At 45.4% G+C, this 23,398-nt stretch overlaps 1 protein-coding gene across 4 annotated transcripts in view; it reads left to right on the forward strand.

Annotated features, from left to right (window-relative positions):
• poe (E3 ubiquitin-protein ligase-like protein poe) overlaps positions 1 to 23,398 on the forward strand; it is a 298,383-nt gene that overhangs the window by 88,242 nt on the left and 186,743 nt on the right. For all 4 annotated transcript variants that reach the window (XM_084589458.1, XM_084589460.1, XM_084589459.1 and 1 more), the window contains 6 exons: positions 1,161 to 1,295; positions 12,462 to 12,553; positions 17,221 to 19,162; positions 19,342 to 19,371; positions 21,394 to 21,564; positions 23,001 to 23,183. In XM_084589458.1, coding sequence (XP_084445584.1) covers positions 1,161 to 1,295; positions 12,462 to 12,553; positions 17,221 to 19,162; positions 19,342 to 19,371; positions 21,394 to 21,564; positions 23,001 to 23,183 — 2,553 coding nt within the window. The remainder of the gene's footprint in view (positions 1 to 1,160; positions 1,296 to 12,461; positions 12,554 to 17,220; positions 19,163 to 19,341; positions 19,372 to 21,393; positions 21,565 to 23,000; positions 23,184 to 23,398) is intronic.

Consider the following 23,398-nt stretch of genomic DNA (forward strand, 5'->3'; position numbering starts at 1 on the left):
ACGGCTGCAGGATGGCTTATCTTTCGGGTTCATCCCGGCCAACTATAACAGTCGTGGGCTTAACTGCGTGTAATGGAGCGAGTAACTGTTCCATATCAAAAAGCCAAAATGACGTGCCAATGGCACTGCGCTGATAAGCTATTGCAGAGGTGTAGCAAGAACACTTGGCGAAAGACTGCACACGCTTTGGCACACACCACTAGTCTCATTTCACGCTTTCTGCTACTGCTTGTGCGTATGTTTAGGATGTTTGGATTAGGACTCATTGGACACTGCCTGAAACGTGGACTAGTCGTCGCATTTAATGCTGCAATCCCTCCAGCCTGATAAGTCGCATATGTTCACTAACCGCACTGCACATGCATGATCATGCGTTCATACCACTGCCAGAGAGGAAGGAGGCTTTGGCCTGGGTTGTCCATTGTGGACAAGTCAAAAGATGTCAGCTAAGGCATTGTGCACATCCCGCCATGGTGGTGCAGGGGTTACGGCGCTCGACTACTGTTCCCAAGGATGTGGGATCGAATCCCGGCCTTGGCGGTCGCTTTTCGATAGAGGCGAAAAGCAAGGCGCCCGTGTGCTGTGCAATGTCAGTGGACGCTAAAGAACCCCATGTGGTGAAAATTTGTAGAGCCCTCTACTACGGCGTCTCTTGTGGAGATGAACCACAGACACACTCGTCAGGTCCCCACTGAGCCAGGCGAGAACGGGACAGCAAACCACTGGCATTCAGTCCTGCTGCCACGTAGAACGAACTGTGCGTGCTCGGCAGGCGTGCTGAGGCTGTCTTTTGCGCCGAGACCATGATGGCATGTGCCACATTCTCATAGCCTGAGTCGGTTTGGGACGTTAAACCAAACCAACCAACTGAGCATTGGGCACACGCCAACTGTGGCATGCAGACCACGTCACAGAGTATGAATCAGAGGATGCGGTGCTTGCAATTTCTGGCATCAGTTCTAGCATAAACGAACCTCTCAACATTGCATGTAGCATTACTCAGGAGGAAGGCTCAACGTCTGCATGCTGTGCACGTTAAAGGACCCAAGGTGGTCGAAATTACTCTGTAGCCCTCTACTACGGTGTTTGTTTGTATTTGATTCCTACAAATAAGAAGCTTTCTTTTTCAAAGTTTAACTTGATCATTTGCATTTATGTAGTACCGCCAGGGACCAGCCGACCTCAAAAAACCTGTACGTCGTCATGAGATGCCACAACTCATGGACCTCTTCGTGCTGGAGGCCCTCGTTGCCAAGCTGCAGGTCACCTATGACATCGCACTAGTGTCACCAGAGGTGGGTACTTGCATTTATGCGGCAGAACTGTTAAGGGCAATAGCAAAGTTAGCCTGTGTAGCATGTGGTCTAAGGGGATGAAAATTGAATGAGGAGAAGGTGTTTGTATTTAAAATGTTTTTCGGGTTTTATTGCCGAAGACATTGACTACTGCAATAAAATTGAATTGCTTCTGCTTTTTAAATGTGAACTGTTGCAATTTGGCAATTTGTACAGTTGCAGGCAGCCTTTAGTATGCTTGATCGCTAACCAAAGCACTGGCATAGTTACAACTGTTGGGGCTTACCTGGTTCTCAAACCGCACCAGGCAGGAACAGCATCATGCTTTTCCGGCTTCATCCGTGGTGTCTACAGAGAACCTGTTCATAGTGAAGCTATTTTCTTTACTTTTGATTTGTTTGGCCTGATGGACCATTGCTAATAATTGACTGCTTCATTTTTATTGTAATGGAGCTATGGGAAAGCATGTTCTGTCGGCTTCCTCTGACATCTGCGTGATTGTATGTGGTCTTGGTCTTGAAGATTGCAAGTTGCCGTATCTAATTTCAGAGCAGCAGACTCTGCCATTTGTGCTTTCTGTGCTTGCAAGTGTGAGGCTTTTCTTTCAGCAGGGATTGAAATTGTTCTTATTCTGACCTGGGTACTTCCATATGGCTGTCACTGCTGTCGAGATTCTCTACACATACTTCGAAGGAACACATACCGTTGCAGGATTGGAAATTTAAAAATAGAAGGATGGAAAGCTGAGCAAGTTACTAATGTTTCATTGTTCATGGAGCAGCATGAAACAAGAAGGAAAAGGTGTATCTTTACTGTGTGTTTGTGTAGCACTTTTGTCTGCCTTTATCTCTCTTTGCTCTGTTTCGTCCTTATTGAAATGAAATTACTCATTGATCCCAAGCTTTATTCTTCATTTCATATAGTTTTGCATGAGCCATCCTCAATAAGTGCATGAGGTGCAAGCCCAACGGGACTGCCCATGGCAGCCAGGCAGTGTTCTTGTGCTGCATGTCTTAGTTCAAAGTTGGCAGCAAGCTTTGGCATGAAAGAAAAAAAAAATGCAAAACTTGCACATCTGTCTGCAGGCAGACACCAGTGTAGGTAGAGCAGGTGCATGCCTCTGTAGGTTGTGGCCACATATGACACCACAGCTGTAAAGGAGTTGTTCCAGATGCCGCACTCAGGTGTTTCGGTGCTAGAAAAAGGGGGGAGGGAGGTTGCACTAGTTTGTTGAAGGTGTGTTTAGCAAAATTTTTTAATCTCCTTTTTCTGCAATAAATAAACGAAGCAGTAGAACCCCGCTATAGTAAACAATGATATAGTGATTGATTTATAGGAAGGGAAAGGTGCGGTAACTGTCTCACTTGTTTTCTGTGGACACTTCAACTGCGCCATAAGGGAAGGGAGGAAGGTGGGAGTGAAAGAGGAGCCATAGTGGAGGGCTATGGAGTAATTTCGACCACCTGGGGATCAACGTGCGCTGACATCAAAACTCCGATATACTGAAGTCCTAGTTCATCTTGTTTAGACAACCGTACATTTTTTTCCCTTTATATTAGACATGTTTGATAAACTGTTGTTGTAAAGTGCGTCTGGCCGCGGCGACATACTTATGTGCGATAGTAAGGATTGTAAGAGGCATTTTTTTTTTATAAGAGAAAAAAAGATTACCCCAATTTTTTTTAAAATTACTTTACCACTAAGCTCACCAGCTCTGAGGAGAAGTCAACTTTGCATAGCCCCTGGAGCCGTGAGCAAAAGCATGAGGCGCATAAGAAAAAATTAAAGCTGGTTACAAATGTGGAAAGAGGGTGGTGTGGTCCATTCAGAAAGCAAAAAAGAATGAAAGTGCAGTGACAAATATGGAAGGGAACAAGCAGCTGAAAATTCGCAGCACTGTGCAGTGCAGTACACAAGGCAGCGGTGGCAAGAAGTGGAAGTATGGCGTGTGCAGCTTTGCCACGCTTGACTGCCGCATGCATTTCTGATCTGTTACGTCTTAAATGGCAGAAAAAGCGAAAGATGACGTCATGTTCATACAAGGCTTTGGTTTCTGCATGAAATCACTCAGTTGTATTTCTAGCCACGTTTCATTCATGCTAAAGAGGTACTTCCATAAGATGTAAACAAAAGATCCTTTTTTTTTTATTTGTTCACAGGAAAGGAAAGACTCAGTATCTATCACACTTGTTTTGTGGATACCTGAACCATGCCGTAAGGGAAGGTGGGAAGTGAAAGTGGAGAGAGAGAGGGGGGGGGGTGGAGTAGAGGTCTCTGTAATACCTGAAAAAAAGAAAATTGTACAGAGAGATGATGATAAAGGGATGGAAGTTATTTTAGTCTTTTTTTTTTTTTTCATACAGCAACAAGACTTGCTTAGTAAGTAGCCGTTATATTACCAGACAGCATTTTAGGGGCCACGTGATCACCAACAACTGATCTAGTAAAGACCCTGATATAGTAAAGTATTTTGCCAGTCTGAGGGACTTCACTATAGAGGGGTCTACTTAAGTTCAATAAATTAGGGGTGTGCAAATATTGTAATTTTTGAATGTGAGCTTAATGTTAACATGAAGGCAAAAAGCCTTTGAATACTGAATAAGATATAAAATTTCTCTTTAGTACAAAAAAAAAGAGTAGAAAATGTGGGAATGGGCAAATGTTCCTGTCTTACCATTTTTCAAAATAGTGTATGGTTTTTGAAGCTAGACTCATTCAGCTTTGAACAAAAAAAAAAGTGCGGGCTCAGGAATGTGTACTCTTTGATCAGAAGCATAACAGTATGCAAAGCGTAGTCATCATGTAAAATCAACGCATTTAAGGTCCACAGAAACTGTCACCAAGAAGCCACTGATAAACGTGTTCAGGGTGTAGAACGAATTCTTTTGAGCATTAACCCAAAGTATAACGCCTTGGAACAAAGCCATCAATCTATACCCCGGTCAGACGAGCAAGTTTAGTGTCACTTTCAACGAGTGCACTCGCGTTTAGTGTCATTCCCATCGTGTCACACGATGAACTTTAATGACACTCGCTGCCGAACACACTCGGCGTGAAGTGAGTTTGGCGAACTCATTACGCCTTCTTCAGCAGGCGAGTGTGTAGTCTCGACAGCAGGGCAGTGACATATCACTCATACATTTTTTGAGAATGACAATGTTTTGAAATGTTTATCATAATTTCGTGAGCGTTTCTATTAATAGGCAAGAGGTTTAAGCTGTCACGAACTGAAAACGATGCGTACACGTGGATAGCTACCCTCGCTTCAGTGCTTGCGCTAAGGCGAAGGCGTTCGTCTGCTGCTGCACTTTAATGGTATGCAGTATCTCAAGCTGCATCAACGAAGTTGGAGTTATTTGTAACCCGATCTCTGGAAAGGCGTCACTTGACAGGCAGCATTTCGCTCAAGCGCCGGCCGGAAACACCACCGCTTTTCCTCCCGCAAGCCGCCAGCGCGAAGCCAGCACCTTTACGGCGCATCCCGCTGTCACCGGCACCAGAAAAGTGTGCGAGAATTTGTTTTTCCCGTAAATAATAAACCCTGGAGTAAAGCAATGTCAGCAGTTAATCCTTCTTGGGGATCTTTGACCTATACCGAGTCGCTAGTAGGTGTAATTGCTGCGACACAAGCAAATTTCTGCTCACAACTTCATAGCCATCGTCGCCGGCGGCGCGGCACAGCTCACCCTTGCAGTACACGTATACGCTATCTAAGTCGTCATCGATTAGAATTGCACTTGACTCTTATTATGAAGTGACAGCAAGGTTAACAATAAGGCAGTGCCACGAGTGAGCCATATACAGTAAAAGCTCGTTAATTCGAACTTCACGGGACCGGGAAAAAAAGTTCGAATTATCCGATGTTCGAATTATCGAATGGCCTAAAAAAAAACTGACCAAAACAGTTTGTACTATGGTAAATGTACCGTATTTAGTCTCCTAACGAACTCGCTTGCATAATGAACCCACCCAGCCCCGATTTGTGCCTACGAATCTGAAAAAAAAAATAAGGCATCAGTCGTTAGCGCGTCCCTCAGTTTCCCTCCGTTTCGCGCCTTCACGCACGGTCCGCAACACATTTCTTGGCAGTGCGCCAAGATGCTGCGCGGCGATAACGGGGTGTTTATCTTTTGACTTTAGCTCAGGCAGTGGGGAGGAAAGCGAACTTGGCAAAGTGCCAGCGCTTGTCCGGTTCACATTTCTTGGCAGTGCGCCAAGATGCTGCGCGGCGATAACGGCGTGTTTATCTTTTGACTTTAGCTCGGGCAGTGGGGAGGAAAGCGAACTTGGCAAAGTGCCAGCGCTTGTCCGGTTGTGCAAACATCCTTTTCAGTACGTTCGCTTTATCATGCTATGAGCGACTTCGGCGGGGGGCGCTGTCTACTGCTACTCCAATCATCCGAACGAATGGTGCTAAGAGCCGGGGTCATGATCGCGGCTGACTCGTGATCATGAGCTACGGAGGTTGCGCAGAAGAGAGAGCAGGCAGCCGCCGCCGCACGGCCATGCACTGACCTTGCCGCTGCCGTGTCCCCTCCCTTCAACGCCGCCAGCCGCCACGCTGGTCATGGCGCCATTTAAGTTTTACCCACTCTTCCATGGGTTTACCTGGTTCCTTATTCTGCCCCGTTTTGGACGTGCGCAGCCTCTAATTATGCCTACCGATCGCGGAGGTGTCTCATTACTTTTATTTCTTTTTTTTTTCCGCGTGATGTGCGCCAAGCCGCCCAGACGCGGCAGCGCGTAGTTCGAATTATCCGTAGCGGAACCGACTCGCGTTCGAATTAATGGGCTTTTTTATACACAGACCTCTATGGAGCTTGGCCGGACCAAGTAGTGTAGTTCGAATTATCCGAAAATTCGAATTATCGAGGTTCGAATTAACGAGCTTTCACTTATCCTATTAAGCTCGCCATACGAAAGCGCCGCCCACTGATACTTTGCTGTTACTTTGCACCGCGCACTTTGCCGTTAGGGGCGCTCGCGGGCGGTACTACAGCGGAAAGCTAGTAGCATCCGGTGCTCTGAACGCTGCAAACTTCTCGCCTATTTTCGTGATGCTGCGGAAACCGGACCTTTTTCGACGTGTACAACTGCAAGCAAACGCTGTGAAGACGTGACGATGCTGCCATACGTGGGTGCTGCGCCACTAGACATTTTAGGCTGCATAGAAGCGCCGTCGGACATGATTTCGTGTGAAAAATGCACGCTGCTCTGAATCATACTTGCGCAATAACTTTTCGCGCTCGAACACCGGTGACTCCGCTCCATATGTATACTTTCTACCGGCATTTTCTCTGTTAATGATGCAAATCAGTCTGAAAGCTACGTTCGCAATAACCGCGGTTAGCAGTGTAACTATATAGCATAACCAAGGTCGGTTTTGCATATGAACAGCAGTAACCATCCACGTTAGCAAAAAGCGCGGGCTAACATGCCCGTGCGACATTGCGATGTGTTTTTAGTCAAATCCATGTACTCAAATGCACAAATAAACTGAATATTAGCTTGGGGTCATTGTGCTTGCAATACAATAATGTTTAAGGTATTTCCTTGAAAACTAATTAATTTCCACATCGGGCTACAGCATCCGCATCGGCACTGCAGTCACTTCAAAATGACACTTGATTTTGCTGTGTGACAGCGAGCACCGAAAGTGTCATTCTTCGTAAGTAAGTGCACTTTGTAAAAGTGTCACTAAGCTTGTCTGTGTGACTGGGGTATTATTAATTTTTAAAAACAGCGTTTTTTAATTCGCGGGCAGAGAGGTTGTCGCTTGGCGGTGTCGCATGGAACTATTTCCTTAAACTGTGACGTCACTGGTGAGTTGACTGGCAAGGCTTGCTAGAAGCTGCCATTCGCTGCGGCCACTGCAGCCATGATGTCATGGACACACTTCCGGTCATCTGCTCGTGGGCTGCACGAGCTCCTCAGGCGGTCAAGCACCGCACGTTGGCAGCACCTCCTCGACCGCCGTAAATCTCCACATACCATATGCGAACGACACGGCGGATCGTTAGCGCCGATATCCGAAATAAAGCATGCTAAAATTTGTTGCCATCTGGAATACTGAGCCGAATATCAAGTATGAAGCCCTCGTGAGGATCGCTGACCAGCAGCAAATTGCTGGTAAGAGTGATAGGCGTGATAGAAGTTTCTGCTCGAGCCAGCTGTCGCTGGTGCATTTCGGCTCTTCCGATCTGCTCGTACTAGCTCTGCGATTAATGCGTCGCCAGAGTTAATCCTGTGATTCTTTTACTATGGCAGGATAGGTTTCACAATAAGGCAGTTTCATAAGTAGAGGATTTACGACAGCGTTGATCAGTTCCAGAGCGCTGACCGCCACGGCTTCAAAGCAAAACAATTTAGGCCTAGCGACGACTAGGGACCGTCATGCACGGCGCCGTCGTTCGCCGCGCTCGCGCGCCCCATCTCCGCGGTAAAGTGTAACATACCTCAGCCTGTTCGCGGCATCCCGTGATGCAAGCGTTGCAGACTCGTGTACTTTCATTACAGCTAAGGCCGCGCATTTTTTGACGTTCTGCTCGGCAACAAGCCGTTCAAACGATACTGCAGGCAGGACAAGGCTTCAGTACGCAGTCGTTGCGCTGTCGGCCGTAATAGGCGGCACAGTAGACACCGCATATTCTATACATCGAGCTTTAAACATGATTCAGTGGGCAAATGAATAACTTTGTGAAGCAGACCCGCTTGTACGTTTCGTGCACTCGGGCGCCGACGAGTAGCCTCCGTGAACAGACTCCGCATACTTCGGCTAACGAAGCAAACCGAGGTCGCCAAGCTCGGTTTGCGATAACCGCGGTTAGTGGTGTAACCATGGTTTGGTCTGTCGTGTAACATGGGCTAACCACGGTTTCGGGTAACCGCAGTTACGCTGCGCGAATTGGCAAACTCCTCAGGCCTGTGTGAGCGAGGACGGGTTGACCCGAGTACGCCAGCGAACAAGCGCGCGGCAACTCGAAGTTCGTTGAAATGACTTATTTCTGGGCGGAGCTTTAAACTTGCTTGTATTGTTTATTTTTTTATGACTCCTTTCGGCGTACGAGTTGAAAAGGAAAATTGGAAAGGTAATTTTTAATCGCCGATATCTCTGGTGTTGCAGAAGCTGGATCGAAAATTTTTGCGGGAGCATGATGGGTAGTTCAATATCTATCAGTGTTATGGTGTTGTTTACCCTTCTTGGTGACCGTTTCTGTGGACCTTTAATGCATGACTGGCAACAAAGTAGTCTGGTAGATAGCAGAATCTTGTTCAGACTTGACGTGGGTGCATGGGTCTTAGAACCATTTTGATTATTTTTTTGGCCAACTGTAATAAAAATAGCCTTACTCAATTATTTATGCTCATTTCAAGTACACTGTTTTTTTTTCTATAGACCAATTAGTGTGCAAGGTAATAATCAACTTCCAATATTTGAGGCCTAAATTTTGAAATAATGGGTTGTTAAACACTTAAATTCAATATATACTTAGATAGCCAGAAGAGCGAAGAATGAAATGTTGGAGCCGTTTTTTTATACGTTTATTAGTACAGTAAAAGTTCATTCGAACTTCACGGGACCGGGAAAAGTTTGATTTATACGATGTTCGAATTATCGAAGGGCCTCGAAAAACCTGACAAGAACCACTTGCATTGCAGTAAATTTACCGTATTTACTAGTGTAACGAACCCACTCGCATAATGAACCCACACCCCCGATTTTTGCCTAAGAATTCGGAAAAAAAAAAAGGCGTCAGTCGTTAGTGCGTCCCTCCGTCTGATCCAGCAATGCATATCTTGGCTGTGCGCCAAGACATGTAGTGCAGCGATAACATCATGATGTGTTTACCTTTTGTCATTGGCTCTAGCAAAGAGTGGGGGGAGTGATCTTGCCAGAGTGCCAGCGCTTGTCTGGTTGTGCAAGACTCATTTTCAGTATGCTCTCTTTATCTTGCCATGGGGGCGATTGAGGCGGGCACCGACTACTGCCACTCAAAACGCCTTTTGAAGCAAACGATGCTAAAGGCTGACGTCATGATCACGGCTGACTGCGTGCTCTCGCTGACGACCGATAGGTGGAAGGATAGATAACTCTCTAAAAAAAATGTGCCGCGTAATCTGTAGCGCCTGTCCGAAGGCCATAGCCTTTCTTGTGCGTTAACTGGGATTGCACCGACAGTGCTTATCCGTATTTTCCACGTCATTTATGATATTGAGATATTGAGGCTGCAAAGCTGCAAGTATTTGAGAAAGAGCAAAAAAAAACAAATTGGACAATTTAATAGATATGTACTGGTTCAGTGCATACATTTACAATTTAAAATGGCTTCCAGCGTCCAAGAGTCTCATTTTGAGTGCACATTTTCAGTCTCAGTGCATTTCAGTCGCCGCTTCTTTGGCTGCGCAAGTCACTGCAGGTGTCAACTTTTGTTTTTCACCTAGTTTTGCCACATTTTCTTATGAAGACCGTGGTGAGAAACATTTATTGTGGAAAAAATATCATTTGAGCTGTTTGCTACTTCCTAGTGCTCTGCATTGCACAGGCAGAAAGCATATTATTATGTGCTTTCTGCTACGCGCGAAGCAAGCTTTATTAAGACTGCATGTGCCCGCAGTTTACGCATTGGAGAATGTTTGACGGCGATTCCTGATTCACGCTCACTTTTTTTCAAACAAATATCGCCGCCGCACGTTTTACACTTCGCCATTATCCACTCCAAGCTGAAGATCGTAAAGTTCACCTCACCAAGTGGACTGTCCTCCGCGCTGCTGTCATCACGAAAATAATCGGACTTCCGTTTCGTTGCGGGAGTTGGTGCGAGTTCAGTTTTTTTTCTGTTTTGAGCATGTCTTGCTGCTAGTCTAAGGCCTGCAGTATCAGCAGATGCGGCCATTAGCAGTAGCCCCGTGCTGGGGTACGCACTAGGCCTACTTCAGACTCGTCCGCTCGATCATTCAGCGCACAACTCTCATAGTCTTAGTGCACACAGTCAGAGCAGAGCATCTCTTGAGATTTTTGATCAACCATTTTTTTCTCTTTTTGCCAAATTTCTGCTGTGAATGCATCTCATGGTTCAGAACAGTGTTGCTGGCGTCGTGTCTGCTCGGGGCTCGAGTGTGTCGAGCAAACACTGCTAGCCAGTTCCAATACAATGATGCCCTGCTGTTATGTGCGCACCGTAAGCCAATAGAATTGCGAATGCCACCTCTTCTTTTTTGTTGTGTTTTCTGCGACCAATGGGTGAATGGAAACAGCAGTAGCGGCAAATTGAAGACTAAATTCGGCTCTTTCGAATGACACCAAAATGGCTACAATGCCGCACTTGAAATGGGAGCTACGTGCCATGGAATATGGCTGTTTCGGGGCTGATTGCAGCTTAAATTCAGGCGGCATCGATTATACCGGGTGTTTTCTTTTTTAACTGTCTACAGGTCATTATTTTAAACCCCTGTGAGACAGCGCGGTCTGTGCAGATATTGTACTGCAAGGCAGACATATGTATGTGATAAGCTCTGTAATTAAGCAATAAATTAACTAACAAACTTTTTATTTTTGGTTTTAGGGGCCAACATTATATAAAGAAAATGAAGGCTGTCAACAGAAAAGCTGAGTCCAGTTTTTAAAATTTTCATAGTCTGCAATGCAGTTCAAAATATTTGTCTTTATTAAAAATACTCATTTGTAGTTCGTAAAGCTGGCTTCCTGCAATGCACGTTTTTTAAAACGTTGTCGCTGGATGTGGTATTGTTGTGGATATAATGTTCACTGCTTTTATGGCCTAAAACAGACAAAGCGACGCCCTGTCACTAGGCTACTTATTAGCCCCCCTCCTATTGTTGTGATGCCTGCCATTACACACTCGTCATAAGTGCACATGTTGCATTGCACCATGCAACAGGCGGAATTTTTAGTCTGTCGCTTGCCATGCCAGTGACACCCCGACTTGGTTGCCCTCTGGGAGCTCCATGTGAAATTTAGCAAGTGGGCTCTCTCAAATACCATGGGGCAAGGCATGTTGCAAGTGCTGGATATAGCCGTTTAGAAACGCTGCTTTGCTGCCAGTTTATATCAACTAGAAATTCGTAATTTGTCAATTTTTGGGAGGTTCGTGAACGATAGTTTCACTGTTCTTACTGCTCTCAAATAGTCTGAATTATGAAAGGGCTGTTCAAATTGAACTGAATAGTCAGTTCTATTCAAAGGCTATAAAGGATATTGAATATATGCACACCCCCAAAAAATCCCATGGTTTTCATGTCATGCATGGATGCATGCATCTGGTCGATAGTATACAGTCTGAATATATTGAATTATTGCTCATATCGAACAGCCACAGAATGCTTCTGAAAATCTTGTGTGCGAAAGTGTAGCACTGCTGAACGCTTAATGAAATTTCCATTAATGAAGCATTTTGCATGTCGAAAGGTGTGCCAATCCTCTGAAAGTGGTGCTTTTCGCATTGGGTCTCACTGGGACCAGTGTCACGTGCAAGCTCGGGCTCCTATAAAGCTGCGTGAGGTGAGGAATGTGGCAGATGAATGGTGGTGTCATTTTTCATGTTGCAATGCTGCCATGTAGGGAAATCGGCATGCAGTGCAGTGTTGGCTACCGGCTGCTCCCTCCAGGATTGTTTTGCCCTGCTGTTGCCAAAGGCATTGCAAAACCCAACTGTATCCCAATTTTATTTAAAGATTGTTGTACATATTCTGCATCAGTAACAAGATTAAGGCTGTTAAGCTAGACAGTGGCTAGCTGCAAAGCACTGTCCAGAATGGCTTCGAGTGAAGCAGGCTAGGCCCCTACAACACTCGGCCAATGGCGTGCTGCCAGTGCTCCAGAGGGTGGCATGTCTCTGCAGAATATGTGTGCATAGCATTAGCGTGGCATACTTTCACTTCTGGGTTTTACTTCTGGGTTGCATTTAGCCTTATTCACTGTCCTGTTTTGTATGTAAAATTGTTTCATGATCCCCTTTGGGTGAGTATACTGGATTAGATGATATGTTGTCGTTATGGCAATCATAAATGTCAAAGCATGGAACATTGTTGACTTGGCTATGTCTTGCTGAAATGAAGTTCAAATGCCACATGTGAGTTGTATGATTTTATATTTGTTGTTGTGCTGGAATAGCAACATATATTGTATTGTCTTTTTTCTTTTTTTAGGATCAGGTCCTCCTCCGAGAAGTGAAGCAGTGCTCTTGGGAAATGTTTCATGGTTTCATTGAACTGATCAGTTTCTACAGCGCATGCATCAGGTGCGAGGCTATTATTTTTCTATGGGAGCTTCTTGAGATGACCAGTTCACTTTTTTTGGTACAGGTTATTCACTTCATGATTGGACCATACGTGAGGTTCGGGTGAACACAAGATATTAGTCTGTGGATGCTCGCACAAGTTTAAAATCAACATTCATTTAGCATTGTGACAAATATTTTTTGAAATTCACATCTCCTAAGAAAATTTCTCTGTTCTTGATTTTAGCATTTTCTGCTTATTTTTTTGATACGAAATGTAGATCGTTACAACACCTTTGCTTTATAAAAGTTTTTTTTTTCTCCCCCCCTATACTGCATGATGTACGCCCATTGGCATGTTATGTGCAAAGCGAGCCTATATTTCACCATTGCTCTTCCCTGGAAGATTAGCTGCTTATTTTTTTTGTCATTGCTCTCACTGGAAAATCGTTCAGAGCCGTCCATTGTGGCATCCCTAATATCCCATATGCAACTTTGGGAAGTTAAATTGTGCGTACCTCGCCATAATGCCGCAAGTCCACTGAAGCTCGCTGGTCACTTGTTACGGTTTAATGCTCTTTTGTGCAGCCCCAGCAAGGTAGCATCAACCAGCCTTTTCCTCTCTTCTTTTGTACTCTGTACACATGGGGAGTCATCAAGCTGTTCAGAAAGCTCTGCTTAACATGTCATCTTAAAAGGAGTCCACAGTTGCATTTGTGATGTGCACATTGAGAAACAAGTATGTCAGATACAACTAATCTGGAGTCATGAGTGGCAATGTTGAAACGTAAAATGGCAATGTATTACTGTAGAACCTCGCTGATATGTTCCTGGTTCCTAAGATTTCTCGTTTCATATGCTCAAAATCTCGGGCAGTAAAACATCTCCCATAGAGTTACACATTTTTGTCCCAGTTAATATGTTCCAAAATAACGCAATTCCCTGGCTACTACATTCAAAATTTCGACAAACTGTGGTCGTATAACACGTTTTGTGATCAACCGTACATGGGCTAGCGAGCACTCACGACGTGAAAGACTGATCAGCGGCACTGACCTGCCACAGTTCCTCTCGTGCAGTGCCTAAGTGGAAAGGGGCAAAGCATCAAAGAAAGCCAACATACGAGGCTCTTGTTCCCACGGAGACATGATTGCATGAGGACAAACGCGGTGGCTTTTTTGTGAGCCTTAGGGGCATAGGAGTTAACCATTTGATACCTATAACTATTCGTTGCCGTACAGTCTATACCGTATCTATACTTATCTATACTTTTATGCAGTGAACATCTCAGTTGCAGATGCCTTTGTACTCATGCAGCTGTTCAGTTTTTCAGAATCGGGCAGTCCAGATCGTAGATTTTTCTGGATAATACATTTTAACCCAATTTTTTTTTTAAGTGTATCAATGAGGTTTTACTGTGTATAATTATATCTAATGAACACCTGTACGGTGGTTGTCTGCTTTTAGGTGAAAGCTGAGTGACATTTCGCCGTTTTATCAAACGATTTTTTCTAACGCTGTTGGAAATGCCAAAGAATTGCTCCAGAATCGTTGGTGCCTCTGTGGCCCTTATTGCTGTGCGATGCACTAGCACTGGTGCCTCTTCAGAAGTGGCCCCATCTGATTTTGAGGATGCTTCACCTCACTGTCCCTGCAGTGAAGGATCATGAAAACGCGACTGATCAGTGTTACCAGCGCCTCCTCTATACTTTCTGTGCCTGGGAAAAGGAGCTGAGAACAATGGGAGCCGGCCGTCGGCGCTAGTACGGCATTTCGCCACCACGCGCCGCCACCAGAGTAGAGCGCCGGCGCTCATGGATACGCCAGCCGCGGCTACGTTTCCAGCTGTTCGGTCGCTGATTTTTCGACGCCATTCGTGTTTTATCAAGTACGATCAAGACGTTTTTTGAAAAGGAACCCTGAAGCACTTGTCGCGCTTTGCAACCAGCCCATTTTAGACGTGTCGTACTCGGCTACTGCTGTGCAATGCGCTCGCGCGTCGTCTGCAGCGCCGATGTGAAAGCGCGCCCCTATTCAAATGTAGGCTTCTAAAATTGTTCTATCAGTGTTAGGTGCCCAATCCAGCGTTCATTCCTTAACGTTTTTGACTGTTAGAATTGTCGCCAGTGAACGGAAGTTGGCGCCAGAAAATGCGCATATGTGCCGTGTTTTTTCATCATTTGAGAATTTAAAGCAGGTTAAATTGTGATGGTAAAATACAGCGTGCCCTGCCACATACTTTCTGCAACACTAATCTTTGTGTGCATACAGACGCCGCATGAAATGACACATGCACAGTGAAAAATAGAAATGATACATACAAAGCACAAATACACACTAAAAAAAATTGTTGCGTGCGAAAAATGCGTCCTGTCGTCATTGCTGTCAGTTTCGTAACGATCTGCATGCAGATATCACTGCGCAAAGAGGATTTTTTTTTTAAGAATACTGAATTGTGAGTCAAACAGCTTTACTCTAAAAAGGAACCATTTATTGTAGAGGCTTTAACTCCTACTTGCCAGTGAAAGGTACTCCATTGTTTAAAAAATAAAATACCTATATATAGAAAATACCTATATAAAAAAGAAATATATATACATATATCCGAAAAATGATGATCGAGGAGAAGTCGCCCTATACGCCACACAGTTTCGTTTACTTTCGAGAAAGGGGCTTTTTTCCAAAATGTTTAACTGCATCATGCTTGTTGGTGACATTAAATGCGTAGTTGCAGAGGAGCGGACGCAAGAAACGAACCAATATAAGGGTCATGAGCTTATGCCTGTGCTCGCCTCTGCGATTGCTCTTGCACATTAGCAGTTTTGATGCACAAAGAGCAGGGACGGCGTACTCGACTAATACAGGAAGGACAGCCCAGCAACTTTTTTCTGTCTGTTCGATGTGCACAATTGCATTCAACAGTATGAAATACTGAGGCATGCGGGGCACGTTCTTCAAAAAGCCTGAAAAAGAAAAGTATAAGGGGACGCTCAAATTTCACCTTAAAATTGATAGCCCCTTTAACACCTCCTCTTCATTCTGCGATATTTTTATATTTTGGTTTAGGTTGATGGGCGGAATGAAAGCTATAGGTGCAGTCGGTGGACGCTACACTTACATCAACGACATACAATTGGAGGTACATATGTCGCAGGTTCAAATTCCTATCACAAACTAGTCTCCCATGTTGTAATAGATGGATGCTAAATGGGATCCTAATTGGTATGACAGCATTCTGACCGCTCACAAAGAACGGTTACGTCATTTCGAAACCACGTGCTTAAACCGCGAGTTTGATTCCGTAAGATTCCAAGACTTCTTATTCATTTGCTTCCTGCTGATTTTCGCATTACAACAATACCGACGCCAGCTTTTCTGCGACGTGTGCGGGTAAAACACGAATGCAAATTTCTCAATGTTAGCCTGACCGGACAGACTGCATGCGGAACACGGGCGTGCAATAAGCCCCGAAAAAAGCACAAATGTAATCAAATATAAATGTAAGTTTCACATTTGCGGCACAATCGAACAGACAGCGTGCGGAATACGTACTTACAAAAGCTTGAGAAAAGCGCAAATGCAGCCAAACATGAACGCATACATGTGAGCAAGCTTCGTACTGCGCGCGGCCGATCTCCGCTGGGTCTGGCCGGGTATTCTACTCATACAGCGCCGCCCCGCGGCAGCTCTGAGCGGTGGCGGCGCCTGCGCCCGACGGCCTGAGGAGAGCGTTCTCCCAGGCACAGAAAGTATAGAGGAGGCGCTGGCGTTACTCGAACAATGGGGGAAGCACGTGCCATAGACTTGCATGGCTGTTGGCCCGAACTGTGCTCCTGGTTCAAAAAGATTTATGTCTGAATTAACAGAAGTCGAATTAATGAGATTTCACTGTAGTAATGTACTGAGGGTTTTTTTTTTTTCACTGTTTGCAGGTTCATGCTTCAGTGTGGTTTGTGCAGGTTGGTTTTGCACAGCAAGGCAGATATTATTTACTTTATGGGGCTTAATGGTTACACAAATAATTAAGTTACCTAATCAGCTTACTATTTTTGATTTTGAGGGGCAATGTTTTATTGAAGGCTGTCAACATTGAAGGAGTCTTCCTTTTTTTTAATTTTTACCAAACATTAAAAGTAAGCACCTCATATCTCATTGGGTTGACTTTCATGCGTTGCAAATTTGAAAAATGGCATCGCTTGCATTTTTTATGCATCAACTACAGGTGCCATCTGTGTATTTGATAATGTACAAGTTGACATGATTTTGGCAAGAATGCTGCACGCAGAGACACCATCTTATGAAAATTTAGGCGTGTGAAAGCCAACTCGACAAGCTTTCAGGTGCGCATTTTTGCATTCGATATTTCATGTCACATTACTGCTTGAGAATATTTTAAGCGATACTTGCCTTTGATGGCAGTGGCCTTCAATTTTGCATTTATTATGCTCTAAAATAAAAGTTGGCTAGGTAATCTTTCCTGTGTGTTCAATCGTTAAGCTCCATGATGTTTGTAATGTCTGCCTTGCTGTACAATCCACTGACACAGGCCGGATCAGTGTATTTCTCATAGTTATTAAAATACAATTTGCAAACAGGACTTGAAAAAAAAATAATAATGCCGGCATATTGAGCGTAACCTCAAGGCTCCTTGTTTTCATCTTATTTTCATCTTTTCTTTTTCTCACTAGGTGGAGCCTTCTATGGCAGTCTGCAGAGCTCTCACCACAAGGACGTTCAGAAACCAGCCTGCGTGCATTGGAAGTGGTGCTGCGAATGACATCGCGACGCTGCCCCCAGGTGTCCAGCACTGTTGCAGCCATTGTGTCCCACCTGCCTCCTCAACTGGACAGCGCACTTGATCTTTGGAATGCTATGACAGTGAATGTTTGCAACTGGAGAAAGGACTTTGCCAACGACAGCCTTCCTGCCGAGAGCTGCATTGCAGCAGTGCAAGTTGCTCACTTTACTCCTTTGTCGGCTAACCCCACCTTTTCCATCAATGCCAGCTTGAAGCGCCTCCTTCACTGCGTTGTCCGTTTTTCTCACAATGTCTTCATTTGGGCAGCAGAAGACAGAGTGTCCGAAGACCTGTCACGAGCCATGCTGCCTCTCCTGCTTGATGCCACCACCGAGTCCCAGGCAGACTTTGCGATGATGGCACTTGAAGACATCATTGGGGCATCTGACACGGAAGAATTTGCTCAGCATATTTACGAGCAGATGCTGGCAAATTGCTACGAGCTGCTCATCAATTACTCTCACAAGGAAAGTGAGATTAATGAGTTGGTGTTCCATGAATGCCTGAAGTTCATGGAAAGTCTCCTAGACAAACAGCCTGGCAAAAAAGCTTTGGAAAAGTTTTTCTATGACCAAGACATCTGGAACATACTGCTGTCAGCTGCAGAAGGCGACCTAAGTCCTGCATATGGGACTCGTGTCCTCAAGTTCTTTAGCAAGCTTTTCATGCAAATTGACAAAAATATTGGAGACCAGAGCCTGGAAAAGTTGAGTGCAACATTGTGCATAATGGACCGACTGAATGAGCTGGACCCCAAAACTCTCCAGAATTGGCTCACTAGAGTGGTAGTTGGCTCAAAGACAGCAAATTCCAGTGAGGATGGAAGCCCTGCTCAGGAGAATCGAATTCTTCTCCAGAACTTTACCACATATATTGTCAAAGAAAATAACAAAGTGTCAACTCAAGTGGCTGGATCCTTCTTGACTGCACTGATTGAGATTGGAACACATCTTCTGTCTCCTACATCTGAAGGTGTTGGTTTCTCTGATCTCATGGTTGTCATGTCCACATTGGCTAGTGCAGGCTCTGGCTCTGGACATGTGCAGCTTTTCATGGCAGCAACTGACTGGCTTGAGACCTGCAAGAAGTATTTGTCCCAGAAGGACGTGCTTGAGAAACTCGAGGCCAATATTGGCAGTGGAAAGCACCAGGTCATCATGAACTCTGCATGCTATCTGCTCTCCTATGTGGCTGACCTGGTCGGCTCCCTCAAGCTTCTCGCCGAGCGACCACTCATTGTTGGTCGGATTGGTGCTGCCAGCCCACCACTGGATGGTGATGCACAGCATCCTGAGGCTGACTCAGATTGGGCTGACGAGCTGGGCCCGGAAGATGACGAGTCCGGTGGGGAGGACTCTGATGAGGACTCTCTCTGCAACAAGCTGTGCACCTTCACCATGACCCAGAAAGAGTTCATGAACCAGCACTGGTACCATTGTCACACTTGTCGCATGGTTGACGGTGTGGGTGTCTGCACCATCTGTGCCAAGGTGTGTCACAAGGACCACGATGTGACTTATGCAAAGTTTGGCTCCTTTTTCTGTGACTGCGGTGCCAAGGAAGATGGCAGCTGCCAGGCCTTGGTCAAGCGCAACCCACAGATGCTGTCTGATGCTGGCTGTGGGGCTGCCTCAGCTACCGCAGCCTTTTCACTTGCCTCAGAGAATGTGCTGCCCAGCTCGATTCGACGAAGGGCGTCTTCGCCTGTGCAGGGCCCAGCCACTGGCACAAACACTGGCGATGCTCGCCCACCAGCTGCTGCATCTGCAGACTCCAAGAAAGCTTGCGATGAAACCTTGAAAAACCGGCAACAGCTTGCAAAGAAGCTGGAGGTGAGGAGGCTTACTGGCGTTACTAGCTTTCTCTTATTTTCTGATTTACCTTTTCTCCTGAGGCGCTTAACTGGGCAGTTGGTCTCTGTTGCCCGCATTCCTTGATAAAATAAGCATATTGCTTTCTAAGTGACTAAGTTATTTTGATGTTTAATAATCCAAGCTTTTTTTTTTTCTAGGCATTCCGGGAAGTTCTGATTGGGCACATTGTAAGTAATCATTTTTCATATTCTCTTTGCTTCTGTAGTATAATTTCCGAAAGGCTTTGCTGAAAGAAACAGCATAAAGGTAAACTATGATGGGATGCTTTTGCAATAATAGCAGTCCACTTTACATTAGGGCTTCTTTGCCAGATGTCAAAAGTGGTTAGGCTGGGAAATATTTATAAATCTAGCATTGTTAGAAAGCTTCGGGTTAAGAGCTTCCACAATTCCTGCTTTCAGACGGGAGAATTGAGGTCGTGAGATTCATCGTCATGTGGTTATTAATTCATGCCTTATCTTGTGAGAATTAGTTAAAATATGGTTAAAGCGATTTCATTTAGAAATAAGGGAGCACACAAGAAAACTGATGGCAAAGCATCATAAAAACCCAGCAAAGCGCACTCCATGTGTCTGACAGAACCTTTGCTATCAGGAAAGCAATATGATAATAGTAGATGAGGTCAGATAATGCACACAAATGGAGGGCAAAAAGTTCAAAACGGCCGTGTCGCAACGTGAGGGGTGAGATGCGCTGCTGTGTGGTATGAGAAAGTTCAGGTAAAAAAAAAAAAGGGAGCCCTAGTGGCTGATAGCCCTCATAAGGTGTGCACACATGCTTCATGTAAAATATGGTGCAGTTTAGAATTTGGGATTACTTCATTTCAAAGCTCCCCAGTCTGCTTCTGTAGAATAGATTGTAGAGGTTCACGGTTGTCATGGCAGCAGCACTAGATAACAGCATTCTTGCTAGATATTGGGAGTGTTGCCTTACTAAGATTATTTCCAGTCTACATGCAGTGCTTGTCCTAGTTATGAAGACTTTTGTTCAGCTCTATTGTCCTTACAGTTTAGGGAAAGCAATAAAGAAATCAATCTTAAGAATGTTTCCAATTTGTGCTTCGTGTCAGGTAAAGGCTGCAGAATGTTGCTGCTGGCCCTGTTTTGTGGCTGCTGCCAGAACATATTCATTTTTCTCTGGCTGGGTGGTTTCGGGCTGCTCGCTAGCTGCCAGATTCGCCAGGACGATTTTGTGCTAGCAATGCTGGGCTGCACTCGGGCAGCTAGCAGACGACGGAGAGGTGATATGGAAGTGGAGAGCACGCATTGCCATTTTTACATGGAACTACAAGGACCATGGTGCTGTAGTGCTTTCTGCGATGCTTTGTTCGATCTCATGGGCAGCTCAGGTGCTCGTTTCGGCTGGTCTGTGGCGCACATCTCTGGCGTCTTTTCCACTTGTCACTGTTTACTTATTTTGTGTGCATGTGGACACATGTCTCTTCTCGCCCATTGAAGTCTGATTTACAAAATATAATTCGTCTGTCAAGTCCGTAGCCTCGGCTTCTTTTGTGATGCTCTTTGAGGACCTTCTTTCTTAGGTGTGGCCACAGATTCCAGTTCCCAGTACATGCTCAGGTGTGTGCATTAATGCACGCAAGCACATTGTCGGCGTGTGAGTGCGTGGGACCTTTCATTTTCCTATGCAGTGGAAAGCGGACGAGCTTTGGAAAATCCTCAGAAATATTTTAAAAGTACCACATGCATGCACTATAACCTCTCATTTGATTCAGTGAAGAGAAAAAAAATCTTACCAGTGTGAGCTATCATGCATGCACGTCAACGCGCACAGCCAGATTCTCACGCTTTTCATGCGAACGCTTCTTCACAATGAAGGCGTAGCACACAGGTATACCACACCCTGCTTTTGTGCCAGCCCCATTGTGTAATGAATTCAAATTCATTACACTATGGGGCTGGCACAAAAGCCGGGTGTGGTATACATAGTCTGAACATAGTGAACATAGTCTTGGCCGGCTGGCAGATTCCAGTGGCCGCCGGCATATGTGACCACAGAGGCACTTGCTGCCTGAGGTTGGATAATCGAAGAAACTCTTTGCTTAGCAGCTTTGTGCTGCTTGATGCACATAGACATAGCGATGTGGAATTTATATAGTTAGCATGCTTATTCTTAGGCACCCTTGGGTTTGGAGGACCATGTCTGAGAATCGAAAATATATTTTTTTTCAGGTGTCTACAAACCTGGTTGGCACTGTTCTGGAATTGATTCAGTTCCTCATGCCAGCAATTGTGGAGACGTACAACCAGAACTCTCCCATTGGCAGTTCAACCCGGGCACAGAAAGCTCTTTCAGAGCTGCACACTCAAGAGAAATTGTTCGAACATGTCGACCAGCTTATGGTAAGAGGCTTTCAGTACAGTCGAACCCGGATATATCGAACTTGGAGGGGATCGCGAAATAGTTCGATATACAGAAATCGGCTTGTGACGGCACTTACGATGCGGAAAAACGATACCGTATTTGTTGCGTAATCAACCCACTCGCATAATGAACCCACCCTCCACTTTTGCACCGAGAATTTGAAAAAAAAAAAAAATTCGTTAAGGCCAGCTCGCTCACATGCAAGCGATCTCAGCGACGAGCGGCAGCGACAGAGCGAAAAATTTCAAACTTGTTGGAACTGCGTCCCTCTCGCTGCTCGAGCCACCACGGCAGCTCAAAACAAGGTTTCCGCTTCGCCGCGGCAGAAATCGCGAGCGTTTTCGCTTGCATGTCCATGGCGCGCGTCACTCCGTTTCGGTCGTCTCATCTACAGCTCATTTCTTGGATAGCGATAGCGTTTATCTTTTGATAGCTCTTGCTGTGGTGGGGAGCGAACTTGGTAGAGTGCCCGTGATGGCTTGATTGCACAAGCCTGGTTCGATTTATCACGCCGCGCGGGCATCATGATCGCAGCAGCTGACCGCGTGCTTTCGTTGATTCATACATGCAAGAATAAACGATGGCCGCAAAAAAAAAAAAAAAAAAAAGAACCCCTGTTGTTTCTTAACGTCTGAACAGCACAACGATAAGAAAGGATGACTCGCAAAAAAAGAAAAGAAAAAAAAAGCTGTCGCTTTTTAACCTCTGCAGGTGCCATAGAGGGTTCGAACACACGCTGGAGAAAGCGTCCGACGCCTGTCTGAAAACGGGCTAAGCTGGCTTGGTGCATGCGCAGCGCGTGCTGAAGGAGAGAGAGAGCTCGGCAAAAGGATGGGCACACCCACGCACATGGCTTGCAAACGCCATGTGTTGGTGCGGGGGAAACGATAACTGCAGATGCGCGCGCCTTCGGGGAATGGGCCAGGCGCTGCCCAGACCAGCTGTCGCGAAACTGTCCCCTCTCATTCCTTCCGCGCGTGGCTTGAAAACGTCACGCGGCAAACGGCCAAGGGTGATGCGATCGTCTTTGGGGAAGGCACACTTTCCAGTGCGTGGTGCGGAGTTCGATATATCGAACGACCGGTGAAATTAAGTTCGATATATGATGCGGCTTTTCTATACTTCAACATGGGGTTTTCAAGGGGATATTCCGTGAGTTCAGTATAACCAAAATTCGATATATCCGGGTTCAATATAACCGGGTTCGACTGTAGTAGCAAAGTGTGATGCATGAAACCACATGGTGCATTTGCTAGCGGTCACTGTTACAGTACGTATTTTTCTTGTGTTGTTTGTAGATAGTATTGAATAATGCAACTCCGTTTAGAACTTCACTTCTGCTGTTAATTTTCAACATTTTTTTGTGAATTTAGCTCCAGGTGGGGTGCATGCAATCTTACATGATACTTTGTAGGTGCCAACCCTGGGATCCCAGGAGGGTGCTTTTGAGAATGTGCGGATGAACTTTTCTGGAGAGCAAGGCCAGACCATACGCCAGCTGCTTAGCGCTCACATGATCCGCAGGGTAGCCATGTGCTGCCTTGCATCACCGCAGGGCAAGCGCCAGCATCTGGCGGTCAGCCATGAAAAAGGAAAGGTTGGTCTTTGTTTTCAATTCAACGATTAATTAGCTTAATTATTGCTATCATTTCTCATGGCAGCTGTCCTATTGTGAATGCATTGTCAGTTGCCATTCGGATTGTCTGTCTGTGTTCATTGTAGGAATCGGAACAAGCAGTGCTTTTAGTATCAACGCAGGTGTGGTCAATAATGCATATATATATACATGCAGGACGTTTCTCTCCTCCCATA

The sequence above is a fragment of the Amblyomma maculatum genome, chromosome 1, assembly GCF_055883805.1.
Source record: "Amblyomma maculatum isolate TAMU_Amacu chromosome 1, ASM5588380v1, whole genome shotgun sequence".
NCBI classification, from domain to species: domain Eukaryota; kingdom Metazoa; phylum Arthropoda; class Arachnida; order Ixodida; family Ixodidae; genus Amblyomma; species Amblyomma maculatum.